The following is a 23623-nucleotide window of genomic DNA, read 5'->3' on the forward strand; positions in this document are numbered from 1 at the left end:
CAAATTGTCAGGGTCTGATGAAATACATTCTGGAATACTTGAGGAGCTGTTTGAAGCAATCTGAATCATAAGTGATTATCTTGAAGACATCATGGGGGGCAGGTGCATCTCAGAGGATTGGAAAGGGGGCAAATAGAGTAACTATTTATAAACAGTGGAATAAGAGTAGCCCAGAGAGATGTAGCCCACTCAGCTGAACTTTGATACCTGGAAAAATAATGGACTAAACAAGCAAACAATCAATTTGTAAGCACCTAGGGGAAAAAAGTGATAAATGTCAAGAACAAATCCTGGCAAATCAGTCAAATCTACTCTCCTTCTTTGAGAAAGTAACAAGCACTGTGGACAGGCTAGAAACAGTAGATGACTTAGTTGACATCAGAGGCTTGGTGGGATAATACACATGACTGGAGTATTGGTATAGAAGGGTACAGCTTGCTCAGGAACGGCAGGTGGAGGGGAAAGGAGAAGGTGTTGACTTGTACATTAAAAATGTACACATTTTCTCTAAGGTTGAGAGAGGAATAGGAGACAGACTTTTAAAAAGACTCTAGGTAAAGATAAATGGGGTAAAAAATAAGGGAGATTGCATAGATCTATTACAGATTATCTAGCCAGGAAGAAGAGGTGAATGAAGCTTTCTTTATACAAATAAAAACATCCAAAGCACAGGACTTGATGGAGATGGATAACTTCAACTACCCAGTCATTTGTTGGGAAAATGATACAGCAGGGCACAGATTATCCAACCAGTTCTTGGAAAGTATTGGAGATCTTTTTTTTAAAATTCCGGAAGGTGGAATATGCCACTTAGGGGACAAGCTCTTCTAGATTTGATTTTGACAAATAAGGAAGAACAGGTCGAGAATTTTAAAGTGGAAGGCTGCTTAGGTGAAAGTGATCATGAAATAATAGAATTCATGATTATGAAAATGGTAAGAGAAAATAGCAAGGTAAAGATAATTTTAAGAAGGCAAACTTTAGCAAACTCAGGGAGCTGGTAGGTAAAATCCCATGGGAAGCAAGTCTAAGGGGAAAAACAATTGAAGACAGTTGCATTTTTTTTCCAAAAGACATTAGTAAGGGCGCATGAGCAATCTATCCTGCTGCACAGGAAAGATAGGGAGTATAGCAAGAGACCATCCTGGTTTAACCAGGAGATCTTCAATGATCTAAAGAGTTCTAGAAAAAGTGGAAACTAGGTCAGATAACAAAGGAAGAATATAAACAAACACAAGTATATATGTAGGGACAAAATTATAAAGACGAAGCCACAGAATGAGCTCAGTCTAGCTAGAGACCTAAAGGGTTACAAGAAAACATTCTACAAATATATTAGAAGCAAGAGGAAGACCAAGGACAGGGTAGGACCTTTACTCAATGAAGGAGAAACAATAGCAATGCGGAAATGGCAGAGGTGCTTAATGACTTATTTGTTTTGGTTTTCACCAAGAAGGCTGGTGCTGATTGAACACCTAACACTTAGTAAATGCCAGTAAAAATGGGGTAGGGTCAGAAGCTAAAATAGGTAAAAAACAAGGTAAAAATTACTATGACAATTTAGATGTCTTGGAGTCATCAGGGCCTGATGAAATGCATCCCAGAATACTCAAAGGGGCTTGCTGAGGAGATATGAGTCATTAGCTATTATCTTTTAAAAGTCATGAAAGATGAGAGTTTCCAGAAGACTGGAAAAGGGCAAATATGGTGCTCATCTATAAAAAGGAATATAAGGCCAAACTACGGAATTTCAGACCAGTAAAGATAATGGAGCAAATAATTAAGCAATCAATTTGCAAACATCTGGAAGATAAGGTGATAAGTAACAGCATGGATTTGTCAAAGCAAATTTTGTCATACCAACCTGATAACTTTTTTGACAGGGTAACAAGGCTTGTGGATCGCAGAAGGTGGTAAATGTGGTATTTCTAGATTTAAGCTTCTGATAAAATTTCACATGACCTTCTCATTAGCAAACTAGGGAAAGATAACTAAATGGAGCTACTAGTAGTGGGTACATAATTATTTGGATTACTATTCCCAGGGTGTAGTCATCAATGGTTGTCACACTGGAAGGGCATAACAAGTGGGGATCCTCAGGGATTAGTTCTGGGTCTGGTTCAATATCTTCATCAGTGATTTAGATACTGGCCCATAGAGTACACTTAACAAAGTTTGTGGACGATCCCAATCTGGGAAGTGTTACAAGTGCTTTGGAGGGTAGAGTCATAATTCAAAATGATCTGAGGTAAATAGGATGAAATTCAATAAGGACAAAGGGCTTTGACTCCATGTGGGGAGAAACAATCCGTTACATACATATAAAATGGAAAATGACTGCCTAGAAAGCAGTACTGTGGAAAGGGACCTGGAGGTCATCGTGGATCACAAGCTAAATGAGTCAATACTGAGACACGTGCAAAAAAACCCAACATTATTCTGGGATACATTAGTGGGAGTGTAAGCAAGACACGAGAAGTAATTCTTTCTCTCTGCCTCAGCTGGAGTATTGTGTCCAGTTCTAGGTGCCATGTTTCAGGAAAGACATGGACAAACTGGCTCTTCCAGTCCTACATGCTGTAATTTACTATCCCGTCCAAACTTTAATCAGTTTCTTAAATACCTTGTGTGTAAGACTCATGCCGTCACTCTAAATACTTCTTACCGGTTTTGCATGACAACCCGATGGTAGAACTGAACACTCCCATTCTGTGAAATCCCTCTGTAACTGTAGTATTTAAAAATATTCTTGGACATGCTGGAATTGATGCAATGAGTTCTAACAGCTTCATTACTCTGGAAAATTAAGTGCTATGAATACGTAATTCATCTTCTCTTCCCTTTACATCCTCATTCTTTTAGTTATGAAAGCATAAAATAAAATACCTGTGTGATGTATTGGGTTGGGGATGGTTCCTAGGATTGCCGCCTGATACAAGGCTCTCAGCCTGCCAAATCTTTATGAAGTACAAAACCCGTACATAACGATTCATACTGGGACCTATAGTTGTCCTTTGGTGTGTCTAATGTGCATACAGCTGGAAAGATTTTTGTGTAACCCAAGTAGAACTTTTCACTCTTCAGATACACTTATGAATTGCCATGGAGGTTAGAGAACCATTTTAGTCTTTTAGTCCTAGAAGAGAGGAAATTGGGGGATTTTTTTCCAAAGTCACAAATCACCAGGTAAGCATTCAGCTTCTAATGAAGGTCAGTAGGATTTGTGTGCTTAATGCCTGGTTGTGCCTTAAAAAATCAAGGCTCACACTTGATATTGGTGCATATTTTTGTTAGGGTTAAGCACTGATAGAGCCAGGAATGAGATATAGATGTAGCTGTTTTGCATTCCTTTGGGGGGCAAAAATATTTGAAGCAATGTCGGTTCTTGCTTTGAAACCTTGATTTCAAACCTTTACACTAGACACTTCAAAATATACAGGGCCAGCAGAATCTACCCTTCAGCGTCATCTTTCTTTAAGGGATTGAAAAATGACTAGATCCTCCACTGTAACTCAAGTTTAACCCAAAAGAGGGTTAATTGTTTAGATGTGACAGTTCCCTGGAAGTCTGGAATTTCTAGGGGTTAAAATGAATGGCCAGCCTGCTGACGGTTCAGCAGTCTACCTCTCTAGTGTGCCTAAGAAGCAAGAGTGAGGGGCGTAGGTAAGTATCCATTTCAAGCAAAGTTGCTTCACTGCTTCATAAGCTGTGGGCTTTGGACCTGTGGAGTGCTTCCTGAAAGTCAGTGAAGTGGCAGGTGATGGCATCATTCCTATCCTTGTTTTTACCAGCCAAATGTCAAGAGGACCGCTAGCTGGTTGTGACAAAGTGAGGATTTTTCCTTGTTACGTTGTGTATGAGTCTTCCTATAAATGCCATGTGCCTCAGTTTCCCTGTTTGTTGTGCCAGTGCATACATAATGGACATAAGAGTGTGTGATGTTTGCCAAGACCGTCAGGGCAGATGAGGCTGTACCAGCTGCCTCACATATGCTATGGCCAGTGCCCTTTGGAAGCTGAACTCTAGGAGGGTGCAACCAGGTGACACAGGAGTGAGATCCAGACCAGGAGGGGGCCCTGGGCATGTGGGAGGTCGGGTTAGTGGAAGCTGGACAGTCTGCATTTTGGAACGCTGGGAGTGGGGGGAAGGAGTCTACATCATCCGGCCCAGAGTCCTGCCATGATTAACTTGGTTGAAAGTCACTGATTTCTCTGCTTGATAAGCTCTGTCCTATGGTGTGTTCCTGTCCACTAATAACCCTTCTATTTTACAATGATAATTGAGAGTCACTGACGGGTGTTGGACTGCGAGGCCCTCTCGCTTTCCCAGGCGTCCTGCCTGAGCAGGCTTGCTGAGGGAGGGGCCCAGTGCAGAAAGGAATGCTGAATGCCCCGAGGTCAGACCCAGGAAGGTTGAAGCTGTGTGAGCTTCTTGCCCTAGCTAAAGGGTGCTCAGGGAGATGAGGAGCTGCCCCAGAGTCCCGGCTGGCTTCCTACAGTATCTCCCTACCGACTCCGTGACACTGCTATCTCTACTTGCTTTCCTCATATTATTCCCTTCCCCCGCCCCCACACACACACACAAAGAGAGCAGGCGTGGTAGTTGCGTGGCTGTGAATAGGAAGAGGGGTCCATGAGAAAAGCTGAGATGTAGTGCATGATCTGAAACTTGTGAAGAAGAGAGAGGCTGGGGCCTGGTAGCTGGGGTGTGCTGAAAGGTTTAACCAGGCAAACCTCTCACATGTTTTATTGGAATTTCAGTTGATAGCAAGAGACAAACCAAAACCAGCACCCAAGAAGCTAAATAATTCTTTAGTAGCACAGGACCAGGGCAGTTCCCTACATCATGCTCTTCCCTTCATTCTGTTTCCAGAAGGGTACAGTCTGCATGTTTTCCTGCTGCGAACAGTCAGTGCCCACGTACTTTACTTCTTAGGAGTGTTTACATATCGGTCATTAGCGGGCAGTTTGCTGATGTTTGTGTCATGAGAACTTGCACAACCTCTCACAGGTGAATAATGCAAATTAAACCATTAGAGAGAAGCTGCTTGTCATTAGAAATAGACATGTGCCTCCATCTGAGTTCAAAAGCCCTTTTAGCTATTTGGCTCAAATACTTTAAATACAGAGGGTCCCTTTAGTTCAACAGCCCTTCAGACTCTGTTCTTGTAGCAAGTATGAAAGCTTCTAGTGGCCTAATTCCATAGCCTCGATTCCAGAGACCACAGCTTCTTGCAACTTAGCCAGCTGGTGCTTATATAGACAAGCAACTATTTGAAGATTCTGATGGACTGTGCTAGAAATAAGCACCTGTAGAGATTTGGAGCCAGTGGGAAGAAAGATGTTACCAAAGATTTAAAATCACCTTAATGTTCTTTATTGAAATGAAAGGTACAAGTCCATTATCAGTGTCACTTCCGAAACAAAACTTGCTTTTCAAATGCAAGTTGCTGTGATTGTGTGTAGCCTCTAGCACTGCAAATGACCTTCCACCATGTCATGAGCAGATGTGTCTCTTGGCATGACACGAAACGCAGGATTGCCCATTAGGAATGATTTGGGCCGTGGAAGGGAAAATGTTTGTGCAAGATTTATCCTCCCTCCTTTCTTCCATATGAAACTGAGCTAACGAAAAGAGCAGCACTTTCAAGTCCTTTAGGCTGGGATTTCCTGGTGTGAGTTGGAATTCATTAACATCTCTTGTGGTGGGAGCTAGACATCAGTAAGCATAAAGGAATGGTTGCTGCTTCCTTGAAGTCCCTTCCAAAATAACCCTGTTTTGGGCTGAGAAGTAAGTCATCTTGCCTTCGCACATGTCCAGCTTGTGAAAGGCACCAAATTAGCAAGTGAAATCCTCTAACCACAGAGCAGGTTCAGCATAAGAAATACCTCCCTTGCTCATGTACCTCAATCCCAAACTGGAGGGATGGACTGGACCAGGATAACTCAGTTTACACATCCTGGATTGCGAACAGGCTGAAATTCAGTCCAGGTGAGGCGCATGGGCATGCTTACACTGCAAAGAAAACCCCACAGCACCAGTTCTCCTGAGTGTCAGGAGTACAATTAGCTGTTGGGGGGAAGGGGATGCAAGCTATGACTTTGCGCCCCCCCCTTGCTGCTCACCTCTTCAGTATTTCTGCTTAACTAACGTTAATTGTTTTATTCCATCTTCTAAGTGTATTAAAGAGCAATTCAATAAGTTTGCATAGTTTCAGTTGCACCTAATATTTCACAAAGGTGAAAATAACTTAAGTTTCTTATAAGTACTGTTGTTTTGCACCCCGGGGGGTGCTCGGGGTTTGGAGTTGGGGGGTGCGGTATGACAGTACCTGTATGAAATTTAAAAACAGCAGAATTCTGGCTACACACGAATGCAGCCCAACCTCTCCCCTCCCCCCCAAAAGGGCATGGGGGAATCTAGGGTCTGGCCAGCCCTGGACTGAGGTGGGTAGGGGTGTGCACATCGCTAGCCAGCCCCTTTCACCTGCCTGGCTGCCTGCTTCTTAGCAAGGCAGCCTGCAGGAGAGCCCTGGGAACCCATGTGGGAGCAGCTGCAACCAAGCGCCCCAGCCTGCTGGCTTGTCTGGATTGGGCCCCCTGTCGCTGTTAGCCTGCATGTGCAGCGTGTCTTGCATGCCCCCTGCCTGCTCCCCTGCCAAGCATGACTCAGCTGACTCAGGCTTGCGGGGCTTTGGCTGTGGAGCTAAAAATAGCAGTGTAAACAGTTGTGCTCAGGCAGGATCCTGAGTTCCAGCACCCTGCCCTCTTGCTAAGCTTCAGACCCTGGGTGCCAGGCCAAGTGAAAATATCTACACGGCTATTTTAGCCCTACTGTCTGAGCCCCGTATCAACTGACCCTGGCTGTGAGACTCAGCACCCCGGGTTTTTCTTTGCTGTGAAGAGGTACCCAAAGATACTAGGTTTGAGGAATGATCTGGTTTTATTTTCCTCCCCCCACACACGCCCATTTTTCAAGAGGTTTGCAAATTCGGGACATTGGCTGCTCTTGGAATGGCAAGGAGAGCCAGCCAAGGGCCTGTTCCCTACACTTGTGCAGTAAGGTGATTGTGAACCTCAGCTCCCGACATGGTCTCAATCGAGCTCCAAAACTGGATGACTCATGAGGCTGCACTAGAAAACTGCACACGCCACAGCGGGCATCAAGGGCATTCACCCTCCAGAATCCTGCTGAACCAGTTTTGTGACCTGTGCTGACTCCTTCATTGCTGTTAGTTGAAATTTATGTGTTGGTATTGGTAGTGAGAGTCCTGCAGGGCATGGGTCTTGGTTTGGAGACCTCATCTCTTTCTAGGAACCACTGCAGTAGCAAGGATTGGCTTGGGTGCTTAACACTTCCAAGAATTAAATGTCTGGGAATTCCCCAGAAGAACCCTCTGGAGTTTTTCTGCTACTGTGACTCTTTGGTCTGGTACTAAAGCATAGTGTTAGGCCTATCTATTGGGGGGGGGGGGGTTCTTTGTAGTTTTATTTTTGGGAACACTTGTTTGCATTTGGTTAAGAGCAGTAAATCCGTTACTTCTGCTTTCTCTCCTCCTTCACCCTCTCTCTCTTCTCTGGAAGCCAGGCCGGTACCATTCGTCTCAATTCCATAAAGTAGTATTCTCAAAGGTCACTAACGTAGGTCATTTCCTGACAGGATCTCGTTCTCCTTTCCCATGAGCACTGCACACACTGCCTTGTCCTCCCATTCTCAATGGCATAGCAGCACAGTGGTGCAGAAGAATGGCCGTACTGGGTCAGATCAAAGGTCATACTAGCCCAGGGGCAGGCAATTTTTTGCCAGGGGCCACTTCAGAAATTTTTGAGGTGGCCCCGGACTGCTCCAGAAGGGGCCGGGCCTCAAGAAAAAGGGGTGGGGCCTGCTTCCCCACCCACAGACCATGATTGGATTGGGGGTGGGGGAACATGTGAAGTCTTTGCCCCCTCCCCAGAGGTTTCCCCTAGGCGCCCATGCCCCTGGGTGGGAAGAGACTTTGCACTCTCTCCCTTGTGCCCCCAGGCCAGTCAGTGCTCGGGGGCGGGGGAATGTGTGAAGTCTCCTCCCACCCTGTGAGGAGCGCGTGGCACTTCTAAGCTCTGTGCATACCTGGCAGGGCGGGGGCAGGGTGGAAGAAACTTTGCGCACTTCCCTGCCCTCCAGGCCAATCAAGGCTTGGGGGCAGGGGGAGCTCGCAAAGTTTTCCCTGCCCTGCCAGGAGCACGAGGCATTTAGAAGTGCCGTGCGCTCCTGGCAGGGCGGAGGAAACTTTGTGAGCTTCCCTCTGCCCCCAAGCTCTAATTGGCCTAGGGGCGGGGGAGCAGCAGGGTCTCTGCGGGCTGGATCTGGCCCACCGAGGCCCTTTTGCCCACCCCGGTCTAGCCCAGTGTCCTGTCTTCTGACAGTGGCCAATGCCAGGTGCCCCATGGGGAGTGAACAGAACAGGGAATCAAGTGATGCCTTTCCTGCCCCTGACACATAGAGGCTAGGGACACCATTCCTACCCATTCTGGCTAATAAGTATTGATGGACCTAACCTCCATGAATTTAGTTCTTTTTTGAACCCCGTTAAAGTCCTGGCCTTCACTACATCCCCTGGCAAGGAGTTCCACAGGTTGACTGTGCTGCATGAAGAAAAACTTCCTTTAATTTGTTTTAAATCTACCACCTGTTTTCATTTGGTGACTCCTAGTTCTTATATTATGGGAACAAGTAAATAACTTTATCTTACTCACTTTCTCCATACCTGTCATGATTTTATAGACCATATTCCCTTTAGTCTCCTCTGTCATATTCCCCGTTAGTCTCCTCTTTTCAAAGCTGAAAAGTCCCAGTCTTTTTAATCTCTCTTCATATGGCAGCCTTCTAAACCCCTACGCATTTTGTTGACCTTTTCTGAACCTTTTCCAATACCAATATATCTCTTTTGAGATGAGGCGACCACATCTGTACGCAGTATTCAAGATGTGGGCCTACCATTGATTTATATAAAGGCAATAAGATCATCTTTGTCTTATTCTAGGTCCCTTTTTAAGTGATTCTTAACATACTAGCAACAATAACTAATATATAAAATAAAAATGAAGTATTCAAGCTGCTATATTACACATCAGCAAGACAGGCCAGTGCAGTAACCCTCTGCCTTCCTGTCCTCAGATGGAGTACAGCCCTTGCTGTGTGTCTCAGGTTTGTCTCCTTTTCCAGGAGACCCAGGATCACTTCTGCTGTGACGGTGAATTTCTGTAGCCTTACCCATTGTACCCCATTCAGCTATTATCTCCAGCTTCACAACAGTGATTTATTTTTGACTGACCTCTAGTTGGATTTTCTCCTTTGCTCACTTTCCTGTGGGAAGGGCTTCCCTTTCTTCTGCAAATGGGTTCTAAACAGGGAACTTCCAAACTGGTCTGTGTGCAGAAGTAGAAATGGCACTGGCTGTTTCTAACGCCACGTCCAGCGTTCAGTACCCTAACAGTGCGTGTGTGGTATCAGCATGTATCTCTCAGCACTTCATCCATCGTCAAGGGTTTCATACCTCCCTTTGATCGTCCATTGCGGGCCATTATCAGACAAAATGCCAGAGAGGGACTGGCCATTGGTCTAAATCACTATGGTAATCCAGATGTTAATTTAAATAGTCCTTTATTTTATTGCCCATATATGGCACTACCCTACAAGCTGTTGCATTAATGTAATATTCAGCTATGCTCACTACCAACCCATATTTATAAGTGGCTTTGAGAGCTGAATGTATGCTAATGATACCCTTTTCTTTCCTCACGTACAGAATACATTCAGAAATATGCAACAGAAGAAGCACTAAAAGAACAGGAAGAAGGTACCGGGGACAGCTCATCGGAGAGCTCCATGTCTGACTTCTCGGAAGATGAGGCCCAGGATATGGAATTGTAGTAGAAGAAGCAACCTGCTTTTCAGAGAGACTATTATTTCCTAACCATGAGAAGCAGACTATAATATTCATATTTAAACAAAGCAATTTTTTTTATTACTAAACAAGGTTTTTATGAATAATAGCATTGATATATCTATATCGCCCTTTAGATCTTGATTTCTTGGTCATTTCTCAAACCCAAGGTGTATAGCATATTCCCACATTCCATTTTGGTAGCAATATGCAGCCTGAATGCATGCATTCATAATTCCATTTGGCCAAGTCAAGTCAACTTGTGTGCTACTGAACTGTCAACTCAACCAGCTGCTCTGATAGGCAGGGGCTGAAAGGTTTCCTTTTGATCAGTGGTTCCACAGATACTACTTTGGATGATAAGATGGAACGGCACTTTCTCAAAGTAAAAAAATCTAGGGGATAATGTCAACCGTGTTTAGATCAGACAGTGAAATAAAAGGTGCTCCTTCCAATCAAACGCGCCATCCTGTTTTGTGGAGTTGCATTTAAAAAGTGCACGGAGTTATTCAGAGCATCGAAGCTTAAAAAATGACTTGGATTTTAAGTACACTTTTATATTGGACTCCTGCTCGCCCTCTGAACTATAGGGACCTACAACCACTCATCTCCTTTTGGGATTTTTGAAACCCTTCATCTGGACTTAACTCATTTTCTTGGTCTGGATTATGAGCTGTTCCCTTTTTTGGGGGGAAAAACCCACAATGCTATACGAAGAGTGCTTTAATTTACCTGGAGCACATACAAAGGCAAATTGTCATAGATTTGAAACTGCTACCCTGTAATAGCTTCAAGCTTTCCTTCTTGCTTGAAGTATGGTCAAACACCTTGTAAACAATCTCTCTGTCTCCTAAAAGAAGGTTCTCTGACCAGATGGACTAGCCTTGCTGAGAGCTTCAGACCCATGAAGATTGGTCCATTGGCCATAGTCCATGAATCCACTGGCACATCCTCCCTCTCATTTTTGTTTCTTTTTTCCCTTCTGCAGCAGCTTGGTAGCCATCTGCTTGTGTGTACAACAGACCAAACTAAAGTTTAACCAAGAAAGTCATCTAGGCATATTTGAGATCAATTAAAAAAAACCACAAACTCGGGAAACAAGCAAATAATTTCAAGGATTCTGAATGAGAAATTTAATTTCTTCTGGCGTATTTCAACATGCTACTTTTCTTAATCATTATTTAATGGTAAGAGAACCTAATACAGTAAATGCCTACCTGGGTTGCCATAGATACTTGAATTTGGATAATTGTACATTTGGAATCCTAACAATGATGGATTTTAAATCTGAATGTTACCAACTATATTCTTAGGGATTTCTGAGGGGTTTGGATAGTCACATACTTTAATACTTTTTGGTGAAGACTTCAGGACAGTGCATGGGAATTCAGCCCATGCTGAGTGATTCTTGAACAGAGTATTTTGAATGTCAGACTGGACTGAGTAAACATTTCTCATGGTCCCACAAATGTGTTTCTTTTGGGAATGCCACCAAGTTTTGAGTTGACGGGGTTGAAAGATACAATCCTTTTTTAATCCATAAAGCACAATCAGTTTCTTTTTTCTTTTGGAAAAAGCTATATGAAGTACAATTTTGCTTTAGCATGATTATTTTCCTTAATAAAAATAACATACAAAGGGATTTACTTATTTTATGTTAATTATGGGCATGAAGCAAAAGGTTTTTCTCCTTTAAAAAAAAAAAAAAGCAGTAATGTAGGACTGTGGTTAGTTACTGTGCTGAAGTTCTCTATCTAGCATTTGTGGCTTGTTGGAAGGGTAGTATTAACTATTTAACATGTAATGGTGTACTTTAACTCTTATCTAGCACGCGGTTTTCTCATTACTTTGGGGTGGGGGCAGAACTTTGCTGGCACTGTTTAACTTGCTTACCTGCTGAACTGGCAGTTTGCTTGTGCTATAACCTTTAACTGTAGGTGCTATTTAGAGGTAGTCTAAGTGCTGGGTGGTGATATCAGTTTAAAAACAACAAAACAATAAACATTTGTATTTTTTTCAATATTGTATAAAAATAGTGTTCTAATTACCTCTAATTTTTCCCCAGGTAATTGTATTGCTCTTCCCCCAGTCTAGTCAATGACCAGGTTTAACACTTTCATGCATTTCCCTCATTTGAAGAAGCCAATTTTCTGATAAAGAGGTGTCGTGTCCTAAGTTTCCAAAAGACTTGCAATTAGAGCTGCAAATCTAAGGTAGACTCCCGGAACAGTAAGCACACGTTTTACTGCATTGGTATCTAGGTGTGAAGATGCTTCTCTTAGTTCCCTGCTTCCTCCGCATGTGACTTCATGCATGCAGGCAGCAGCATCAAGGTATTTGTGTGTATAGATCTGGAGCATCTTCACAAGATATTTCGTTGATATTAGTGGAACTTAATACATGACAGCTGTAGCATTGCCTGCAGCGTGTCAAAAAGATCATCTTGGTATATTTCGTGTTTGCTCATTCTCCCTGGTAGCAATGGCAGAAAAGGAAGCCTGCCATAAATTGTCCAATGCCTACAGTTTAAAGGAATATGGCCTAGTGTAAACCTCTCATAGGGAATAAATTCAAATGGATTTCCCTTCTTCCTAGTGGGGAACAGCTGCGTTTTGCCTCGTTCTGCCCCTTCTCCCATCTTTCCCCTCCCTCCCCATGTCAGATAGGAACAGTCTGTAAATAAACTACACATCCTTAGTCTGGAAGAGAAACATGGAATCCTCCTAAAGCAGGATACCCAGATTTTTTTCAGTTCCAGTTTCTTTTGAAATGCTAATGCTCTTTTTCCAGAAGAATTACTGCCATTCTCTTCCCCATTCAAGTAGCTGAACCTCGAAGCGTCACCCAGGTGGAAATTAACATGCCTACTCCAACACGACCATGTTTGAGCCACTGTATGTAGATTTGTGCGGTCAATAAATCCCTGAACATGAAGGTTTGTGAGTAACATATTTTAGAAGTACGCGCTTCGACTTCACATTTGGCACCTTGTTTTGAAGCTTTGTGTCACTTACGCAAATTGAGAAATACCAAAGCTGCCCCACATCCACAGATGCGTCTCAAGAAGCTACACAAATCGCCAACTAGGTTAATCTTGAACTTCTTCAGATGTGTTTTCCCCTCTCCTTGAGGTTCCAGGTGTATTTTCTTGGTTCATTTGACTTGCATCATGACAATTATAGACTTCAAAAATCTAAAGCAGTGACATCTCAGTGTGAACAGAGTGGAATAATGCCTGGCAAACGAACTGGTAATGGGCAAAACATTGGTCAGAGGAAGAAATATTGAAATTAAATGCTATTATCTCTGAAGTACAGATTGGCCAATTAGGTTTATGGGAGCATTAAAGTACATAGTCACTTCCCATCCTACGTTTCCGAAAGAATTACCATTAGAGCTGCAAATGTAAGGTAGATTCCTGGAACAGTAAGCACACGTTTTACTGCATTGATTTCTAGGTGTGATGATGCTTCTCTTGGTTCAAATAGCCATGTTTGATCACCACCCCGTATTACCTGTCTTCAGTGCACACAAACCAGGGAGAAGGAGTCCGTTTTTCCCCATGAGGGATGAGAAATGCTTAGAACCTGGGCTGCCGTTGGATTGCCCTGACTTTTTTTTTTTTCTCCCCCCCCCCTCCCCCCAGCAAAATGAATCACAGGACATTCTGATATAAGTGGTAGCTTTCCCATGGGCAAGGCCCCCACATACTGCCCTCAGATCTATTCCACACCACACAGGGGGCATTGAGGAGATGGCAGGGCTGTTGGTTTGATTTTTTTTTTCTTTTGCTTCCTTTTGCTCATCTGAGTTTGGCTGGCACTTTAGCAGGAGCGTGTGCAGCATGAGAAATGGCCATTATTTTACTGACTGTATTTGTTACCTGTTGTGTGATACTTGAAGAGATAAAGGGTGTTTTCCCATCATTTGAGTCTAAGCTTTTTTCTTTCATTTTCTTTTCCCCCCCTTTTTTTCCTTGCATTGTGATGATGTAGTGGGCATGCCTGTCGCCATGACAAATGCCTCTTCTCTGAGAATATAACCTCTCAAATAGTTGTGTATAATGAAAGATCTGTAAACTTTTTTAAATAAAAGATGTATATACCTTGACGCTTGCCTGGTGCTTGATCTCAGTCAGGTCTCTCCCCTTGGCACATCTCCCGTGCCTCCTATCTTATAAACCGCCAACGGTTTGTGATTCAACAGCGGTGGTTAACCAGGCCGCCTGAAATTCTGCCTTCAAAACCACTCCAGGCTTTTTCGAGAGGAGGCACTCTCGTATCCCATTGCATAGGCAAAGTAACTGCAGTGTTTGGTGTAACAACTTGGTTTTATAGAGAGAGAGAATGTGATAAGTCAGATGGTTTGTTGAAAACAGCTGTGCTATCCCCTTGTGATGGGTGCAGTAAAAGAACCTAATTAGACCAGTATAAATTGTTCAAAAGCTTCAAAGGGGTAGCCAAGTTAGTCTGTAACTGGAAAAACTTTAAAAACAACAACAAATAGTCTTGCTGCACTTTGAAGATTAACAAAACATATAGATCAGTGTTTCCCAGGGTTCTGCGGAGTGAAAATAAGGATTCCGCAAGAAAATTCCATTACAGTAACATTTTATCATTTAAAAAAATTAATATTTAAGTGATTTTTTTAAATATGTGCAATTAAACTAAATGTTGATCTCATGACCTTGTTTAGCACTTGTTCATTACTATCTTTGCTTATTTGTGGTCTTATTTTTTCAGCTCCATATATAAGACTGTTATTGAGGGTGCCGCAAAATTATTTCGCGTTTAAAAGGGTTCCGTGGCCAAATAAAATTGGGAAACACTGATGTAGATGGTAGCATTAGCTTTCATGGGTTGTGCCCACAAAAGATCATGATGCCATCTACTATTCGGTTTTTAAGGTTTTTTTTTTCCAGTATAAATTGAGCCTACAACCAAAAGCAACCATTGGCAGATAGTGATAGAAATGTAGCCATGTTAGTCTGGTGTAGCTGAAACAAAAAACAGGATTATGTAGCACTTTAAAGACGAACAAGATGGTTTATTAGGTGATGAGCTTTCGTGGGCCAGACCCGCTTCCTCAGATCAAATAGTGGAAGAAAATTGTCACAACCATATATACCAAAGGATACAATTAAAAAAAATGCATACACATGAAAAGGACAAATCAAATTTCAGAATAGAAGGGGGATGGGGGGGAGGTAAATGTCTGTGAGCTAATGATATTAGAGGTGATAATATCCCGTCCCCTTTTACCTCTTCTCTACTTATGCTACATCGATGACATCTTTATGATCTGGACGCATGGCCAAGAAACACTGGAGACATTCCAGAGAGATTTCAACAACCTAAACCCCACCATCAATCTCAGCCTGGACCATTCCACACGAGAGATCCATTTCCCGGACACCACAGTACAAATCAGCAATGGAAAATTAGACACCACTCTCTACAGAAAACCCATTGACTCATAGTTTCCTACATGCTTCTAGCTCCCATCCAGAACACACCATACGATCCATCATCTATAGCCAAGCCCTTTGATACAACCGCATCTGCTCTAATCCCACTGACAGAGACCAGAAACTTCAGGATCGCTACCAAGCATTTATAAACCTCAACTACCCACCCGGAGAAATAAGCAAATTGAAAGAGCCAGACAAATACCTAGAAACCATCTACTTCAAGTCAGACCCAAGAAAACCAACAATAGAACACCACTTGTCATCACTTACAGCCCCCAACTTAAACCTGTCCACCACATTATCAATAAACTACAGCCTATACTGGCACAGGATACTAAATTCCCAAGAGGCTCTGGGAGATAGACCCATAGTCTCCTATAGACAACCACCTAATCTCAAGACGATTCTTACCAACAACCACAGGACATACCACACTAATACCAACCCTGGTACCTTCCCTTGCAACAAACCCCGTTGCCAGCTTTGTCCACATATTCACTCTGCTGATACCATTATTGGACCTAACCAAGTGAATTATAAGATCAAGAACACACATTCCTGCACATCCAGAAATATAATTTATCATGTGCCGAAAGTGTCCGTCTGCTATGTACATTGGACAAACGTCTCAGACACTTTGCCAAAGGATCAATGCCCACAAAACAGATATCAGGGTCACAAAGAAAAAACAGTTTCTTGCCATTTCAACCAGAAAGGACATTGTCTCAACAACTTGATTACCTGCATCCTGTTTCAAAGGTATTTTAAGACTACACTTGAAAGAGAATCCTCTGAACTGGCATTCATGCTTAAATTCGACACTTTACACCTAAGTTTGAGTAAAGACTCTATCTTACCCATTACAAAGAGAGCTTCCCCAATTATCACCTCTAATATCATTAGCTCACAGACATTTACCCCTCCCTCCCCCCGCCCTCCTCCTGTTCTGAAATTTGATTTGTCCTTTCCATATGTGTTCATTTTTTTTAATTGTATCCTTTTTGGTATATATGGTTGTGCCGATTTTCTTCCACTATTTGATCTGAGGAAGTGGGTCTGGCCCAGGAAAGCTCATCATCTAATAAACCATCTTGTTAGTCTTTAAAGTGCTGCATAGTCCTGTTTTTTGTTTCATTGGCAGATAAGGTTTGTGAACCTTGCTTCTGGCTACCGCTAGATGGAGCTATTTGCCACCTTTCCCACAAGATCTGATGAGGGATGTAAGGGGTGTTTGAACCAAAACAGCTGTAAATTTGAATCATGCCCTAAACACGAGCAGGCTCCTTCATCCTTAGATGTTAAGTGAGTTCTTTGAGGTAACTATTTAGAGCATTATATTTACCTGAATCAAGCTGAGCACTCCCTAGAATGTGAATTTGGGGAAAAAGCACCTTGGGCTGGTTCCAAGGTGTTTGCAATTTAAGTTGGCAAAGGACCGTGTGGGGACAACAGGGCCAAAGCCAGAATGCTGAGACCTCACTGTGATGGGAAGGCTTTGGGAAAGGTGGATTTGAAGGGTGTCTAGCTATAAAAGTATTGTCTTGCAAATCCAATGGGTATCGTACATTCTGATTTTACTTGGACATGCCCGGCGCCTTTTCAATAAGTTTCTCTACATAGAAGAAGAAATTTAAAAGATCTGTACGTGTTTCCCAAACACTGAATCCAAAAAGGATTAAATATAAAAGGAAATGGTCTCAATTCAGAAGCAAGCGTAGCTATTCACTAGCAAATACTCAGGAATTTGAACTGCTTGGCCAGGAGGCAAAAGAAAAATATTTGAATCAAGTCCTTTGAGTTTTAAATTAGTTTACAAAGCCTATCAAAGGTGCCTCACAGTCGTTGTGTTGCATATGCCAATGTAATCTGGATTTTGTGCCGGGAGAGAGCCGTATTTCAAATTTGTATTAAACATTTCCACCTGCTCAGGCCTTTTCATCAGAACCTGTTAATGGACCCTTACCCTTTGCTGTATTGTCTAAACCAGTGTTTCTCAACCTTTTTTTAAATAAAGTACCCCTTTTTTAAAAAAAAAAGTACCCCCCAGTACCTACAGTTTTCAGACACACAATTTTTTCTACCATTGCAACACATTTGTTTAAACTTAATTGTAGCTGGGCAGGAGATGAAATTTTTGGGTGTATAAAGTACAAATAATAAAGCGCTGAAAAACTTAAAACAAATTCAGTTTTCCCAAAATTTCAGCTGTTGACGTATCCCCCAGACTTCTCAAGTACCCCTAAGGGTACTTGTACCACTGATTGAGAAACACTGGTCTAAATTAGACTGTAATTAGGCTACAGCTACGCTATGAACTTTTTCAGGAAGAGGAAGTGCAAATGGAGTGCTCATTTGCATATCTTATGCTCATTTGCATATTCTCTTCCAAACCTTTTTGCAGAAGGGGTTTGCACGAAAAAGCGCTGTGTAGTCAGCACCTTTTTGAACAAAAATCCCTTTTTGCGCAAGATCCCGTTCTCAGTTTTTGGCAGAGGGTCTCAATTTTTGAGGAAGAAGGGATCTTGCGCAAAAGGGTGCCATCTACACAGCACTTTTTTGTGCAAAAACCCCTTCTGCAAAAAGGTTTGGAAGAGAATATGCAAATGAGAGTGCAAGAGATGCAAATGAGTGCTCCATTTTCATTCCCTCTTCCGGAAAAAGTTTGTAGTGTAGCCGTAGCCTAAGGTTATGTCTACACTCACGGCTTCTTGTGCAAGAAATATGCAAATGAGGCTGTGTGGAATATTGCTTTCTCATTTGCATACCTAATAAGCCACCATTTTTGCAGAAGAGGCTCTTGGGCCAGAAGGAGCTGTCAACACTGCCCTCTTGCGCAAGAAAACCCCTCTTGCGCAATGCCTTCACTCCAATTATTTTCAGGAATAACGGCATTGCGCAAGAGGGTTTTTTCTTGCACAAGAAGGAGCAGTGTGGTGCAGGAGTCTCTTCTGCAAAAATGGCAGCTCATTAGGTATGCAAATGAGGCTCGACAGTATTCCACGCTTAGCCTCAGTGTGTTGAGGTTGGGGTGTGTCTCGTGCTCATAGTTTTGTGCATTTGTAACCGTCACCTGAGACCTCTGGAGCTGAGCGTAGGAGCCGCTACCCTCTGAGCAAAACCCAGCTGGCTCCTAGCCCATGCTGTCGAGGTCTCTTGGTCTTAACTGTTGCTGTGGTCTAGGTACCACTTGCATTGCTCAGTAACCACACAAGGACTATGGCTACACTCGCAGCTTCTTGTGTAATATGCAAATGATGCTAAGTGTGGAATATCGCCGAGCCTCATTTGCATACCTAATGAGCCACCTTTTTTTTTTTTTCAGAAGAGGCTCTTGCGCAAGGAGGAGTGTCTACACTGCCCCTTCTTGCTCAATGCCGTTACACCTATTACTTGAGAGGAAGAACGGCATTGCGCAAGAGGGTTTTCCTTGCGCAAGAAGGGGCAGTGTAGACACTCCTTCTGGCGCAAGAGCCTCTTCTGAAAAAATGATGGCTCATAAGTGATGCAAATGAGGCTCGGCGATATTCCACGCTTAGCCTCATTGGCATATTACTCACGCAAGAAGCTGCGAGTGTAGACAGCGCCTAGGTGTGTGGGTTACATAGTGCTCTAGAAACAATATTTGCAAAGTCTTTCCTTGCAGTTCTGCTGCTTGGAGTTTCATTAGCTCAATTCCCTCATCTTTTCACATCTCCCTGGGGACTTGCTTATCCTAAAAAAGCCAGTGCAACTACTTCTAGCTCTCCAGAAAAGTAGACTCATAGCTGAATTCTGGAGAAAGTCCTTTACGCTGTCCGGTATTATGGCGGTGGCCTGTCTAGTGTAGGGATGGGGACCCTCTTTTGGGCCGGAGGCCACTAACCCACATAAAAATTAGCCAGAGGCCACATACAAGTGAGAAGCAAAAAACAAGAAACCCCCGAATCCTCTCTGATGAGAAAAGACCCTCCCCACCCTCTCCTCACACAGCAGTGCCCGGGGGACCCAGGCTAGTAGATTTTGTGTGCTCCAGCCCTGTGGGTGGGCAGCCAGGAGAGGAGGGGGCTGGAGCACAAGCATATAGACTCCCTAATGTGGGGTGGGGGAGTGTGAGCCTTAGGGGCCGTGTCTGTCCCCCAGGCCTGAGGTCCCTCGCCGTGGTCTAGTGCTTTGATGTGCTATGTGTGTTCCCTTTTATAGAACTCCCTTAATTCCCCCACTCTGTTTTAAAAGGGAAAAACTATTTATATCTGCCATGTAACAAGCAGCTCTCGCAGTGGGACGCGTGATTTAGCAGCTGCCTTGTTGATGGTCCGTGTCTGTGTTGGAGTGATGCCAGCTGGGTTCTGCCATTGTGCTATGGGTTATGCAAACAGGCTAAGCCAGTACCTCCGCTAAAGAGCTTAGTCGAAACAAGATGCAACAAGTGCTTGTAAGGGGGGGAGAGGAGCAGTGTGAAAGCGATAGGAGCATGTGATCATACAGACCACCAGACCCGGCTGCCTCCATTTCTTAAACTGGTGCACAGCTCAGGGTTCTAGCTGTGTACCAAGAGAGAATTCAAATCTTTCACAGCTACAATGCAGTGCACTTTCCCAGTATCCTGCTCAGCCCTTGTCTCCCTCCGACCCCTGTGTATTTCTTGTATGATCCGAGAACACAAACTCAGTGACAAAGTTGGGATCGGTCCTGACTTAGTTGGGACTGGTTCTGCCTTGGGCAGGGGGCTGGACTTGATGACCCCCTGAAGTCTCGACCAGCTCTAGGATTCTATGAAATGTTTCCGAAAAACAGCTTGAAACTTAATTAAATGCTTAAATTTGACACTTTACACCTGGGTCTGAATAAAGAATCTAATTATCTTACCCATTACAAAGATAGCTTCCCCAATTATCACCTCTAATATCATTAGCTCACAGACATTTACCCCCCCCCATACCCCTTCTGTTCTGAAATTTGATTTGTCCTTTTCATGTGTTCATTTTTTTTAAATTGTATCCTTTGATATATATGGTTGTGACAATTTTCTTCCACTATTTGATCTGAGGAAGTGGGTCTGGCCCACGAAAGCTCATCACCTAATAAACCATCTTGTTTGTCTTTAAAGTGCTACATAGTCCTGTATTTTGTTTCAGCTACACCAGACTAACACGGCTACATTTCTATCACTAATTAACTGCAGTTTCTTTAGCAGCTAAAGGGTGAATGACAATAGAGGCCTAGCTTTAAATTCAGAAGACAGTAACAGCTGTTGTAATGAGTACTTTTTAAAAGCTTTTGTTTGTATTGTTTTATATAACATAAGAAAAGCCATATTGGGTCAGACCAAAGGTTCATCTAGCCCAGTATCCTGTCTGCTGATAGTGGCCCATGCCAGATGCCCCAGAGGGAATGAACAGAACAGGTAATCAAGTGATCCTTCTCCATTTCCAGCCTCTGACAAACAGACGCTAGGGACACCATTCCTACCGATCCTAGCTAATCAGTATTGCTAGACCTAACCTCCATGAATTTATCTAGTTCTTTTTTGAGCCCTGTTAAAGTCTTGGTCTTCACCACATCCTCTGGCAAGGAGTTCCACGGGTTGACTGAAATCTTGTTTCTGAAATCAGAGACAATACAGCATAAATAATTAAAACCTTGATGGCTATTTATCTTCCTAGCTGCAGTGTTAATGTTGTGATGAACAAGCACTTTCATTCATGGAAGGCAGTTTCCAAACCTTTCAGGTCTGGTTTGTTTTGGAGGAGAGATGCTTATTTTACAGTAAGGCAAGTTATTACAGGCAATACAGGTGACATCTATTTATAGATACTGCAACAATTAGTGTCTTGGACCACCAGTTTTCATTGAGTCCTTTTGTTGTAATTGAATCATTTTTGGGTGCTCAGCAAGGGGTTGAATTTTTTTGACCTGATATGAAATCTGCTTGTCCCTGACCCCAAGAGTGGAGTGTTTGGGAATGTCTGTAGAAAAAACACCGAATTGCTCTGGTTATGAGTGGGCACTCAGTTGGTTTCTGACTAAGGCCTATGGACACGACTGCACAGTGAGTGTTTGACTAGAGCGGGCTGGGATTAATTGCAGCTCCCATGTCCGGAGCCCCCACTGCGTGACTTGTGGAATTCCTGAATCTGAAAAATGACGTTGCAGCTGGTGGTCCCATTGCTTATGGGAGGAGGCCAAAGAAAGGTAGATCTCGTCGTAAAGTTGTGACAGCTGATCCAATAGAGCACCACCGATGGGCGGAGGGGCCAGGCCCATGAGTTTAGATACGAAGCAAGAAGTTAGGAGTGGGGCCAGGGAGCTGCCACAAGAATCAAATGTGCAGCCGCAGGAGAACTGCGTGCCAATGAGGGAAGGAAGCGTGTGGCATTGCAAAAAAACCCATCCGTGGTTCCATTCGAGCCAGCAGCAGGAAGGAGCAAGATACCGATTCACAGGCACACCCCGAGTTACAAATCTCCAGCCTACGGCATCTGCACGTACAAACAAAAGCTCACCTACAGTCTCGGCGAGCCGGCACAGGTGTGGTGAGCGGTGCCAGAACTGGCCGGAGGACTCCAGGAGAGCAGAGGTTGGGTGCAGCATGCGGGCAGGCGGAGGACGGGGGCTGGAGCAGGTGCGGAGCCTGCTGGGGGGGCGAGCGGTGGTAGCCGGGGGCTGCCCACAAGTCCCCGTTAGACTCTCCACCTACCTCCTCATGCTGCTCTAATTAAACCTGCCTTGTGCAAGCACCAGCCTTCAAGCTTAAATAAAAGGCTTTCTGCCATTTTCCATTGCAGCGAGACAGTATTTCAGCTGCGTTATGGGGAAAGGGGCTTGTGCGCACCAGCCTGGGACCCTAAGTGCCATTTATAACGTCGTTTCTATGGGGAAACATGCTCCGTGGAACACGCCCCGTGCTTCGGAACACGCCCCTTTGTAAGTTGGGTCGATGGGAAGGGGATGGAGCTGGCGTTGCCACACACTGTTCTGGGGATCTTCATGGCAGGAAGTGCCAGAGACCCTAAGAAAAGCCTTTAACGATCCAGCGAACTGTGGGGGTGGGGTCTTCTATCATGAAAGAGAAGAGCTCAAACTCCAGATGCCAGGTGTTATGAAATCTGCCTGGAGGAGAGGCATCTTCAGTCTTCACTCGGGCTTGGCAGGGTCCGGGATGGTCAGGGCAGACTTGAATCCAGCTGGGATTATGAAGTTTCCCTCTTCACCCCTATGCCAAGCAGTGTCCATGGTACTGCCCCTGTAGATACACCCTGGGCTGGGTCCGTTGGTTATAAGCATCTCTGAATGCAGGGAGAGTGAAGAAGCAATGATGGGGAGGAACGTGGGATGATGCAAAGGGGTTACAACTAGGACTAAAGGGAATATAGTCTGACTATCAGGGAGAATTTCCTAGCAATGAGACCGGAAGGCCTCCCCGTGCTCATGAGGTCTCCTCCTGACAACTGGCAAATGCACATCCCGCTGAAGTTACACCACCTGGGTCGATGGATTACATGAGCTAATAGGTGCTTGCTTAATTGTACGCATGGTGCTTTATTTGCCCGGTTCCTCATGGCTGCTCCCCTTCCACAGAGCTCGCTGCCTTTGCTTCTAGAGCAAGACCTGTCATCTGTGTGGGTTTCTGATCTTCTCTCCTGGTGCCTCCAAAACAGGATCCGTGGCTGGAGGCGCGCCGAGTTTCAGGGACTCTGCGGCTGGCCTCGGGGCGGTCAGAGCAGTGCTGGAGGCCTCCTAGGGGTGTGTGGCTGTCCTTCGGGAGTTTCCCTCTTGGCGGGAGATCTGGGAAGCAGCCAGTGAGCTTTCCAGGCTAGTGAGAGGGACTGGAGGCTGAGGCTTGCTTGGGCCATGGGGCACTGGGGAGAACAGGCTGGGTTCTTGTGAAATCCCCGGGAAGGTGGTCTAGCTGCTTTGTATGTAGTTGAAGGCAGCAGCAGAAGGTCCCAGCTGGGAGTCAGCGTTCTGCATCTGTTGCTCAATTCAGCACAGGCCTGACTTGCTGAGCACCGGGAGTGCCGCTCGGGTGCCCTGGAACCGCTGAACCAGGATTGTCTGTGTCCTGCTGTATTAGTCTCCCAACAGATGTCAGGGTAGCACACCTACCCATCATTTGGCTAGCACACCACCTTCCACATCCTAATGACTTAACCAACCAAACAAGGGGGCTGTGTCTAGACTGGCCAGTTTTTCCGGAAAATCAGCCGCTTTTCCGGAAAAACTTGCCAGCTATCTACACTGGCTGCTTG

At 44.2% G+C, this 23623-nt stretch overlaps 1 protein-coding gene across 1 annotated transcript in view; it reads left to right on the forward strand.

Moving 5' to 3' along the window:
* The window catches only part of UBE2H (ubiquitin conjugating enzyme E2 H), a 74217-nt gene extending 60182 nt beyond the window's left edge, over nucleotides 1-14035 (forward strand). Inside the window, exon 7 of the mRNA XM_075925365.2 lies at nucleotides 9788-14035. Coding sequence (XP_075781480.1) covers nucleotides 9788-9912 — 125 coding nt within the window. The 3' untranslated portion in view covers nucleotides 9913-14035. The remainder of the gene's footprint in view (nucleotides 1-9787) is intronic.
* Nucleotides 14036-23623: the final 9588 nt, after the last annotated feature.

This window comes from Pelodiscus sinensis, chromosome 1 (assembly GCF_052426305.1).
Source record: "Pelodiscus sinensis isolate ZL-2025 chromosome 1, ASM5242630v1, whole genome shotgun sequence".
In the NCBI taxonomy this organism is placed as follows: Eukaryota; Metazoa; Chordata; order Testudines; family Trionychidae; genus Pelodiscus; species Pelodiscus sinensis.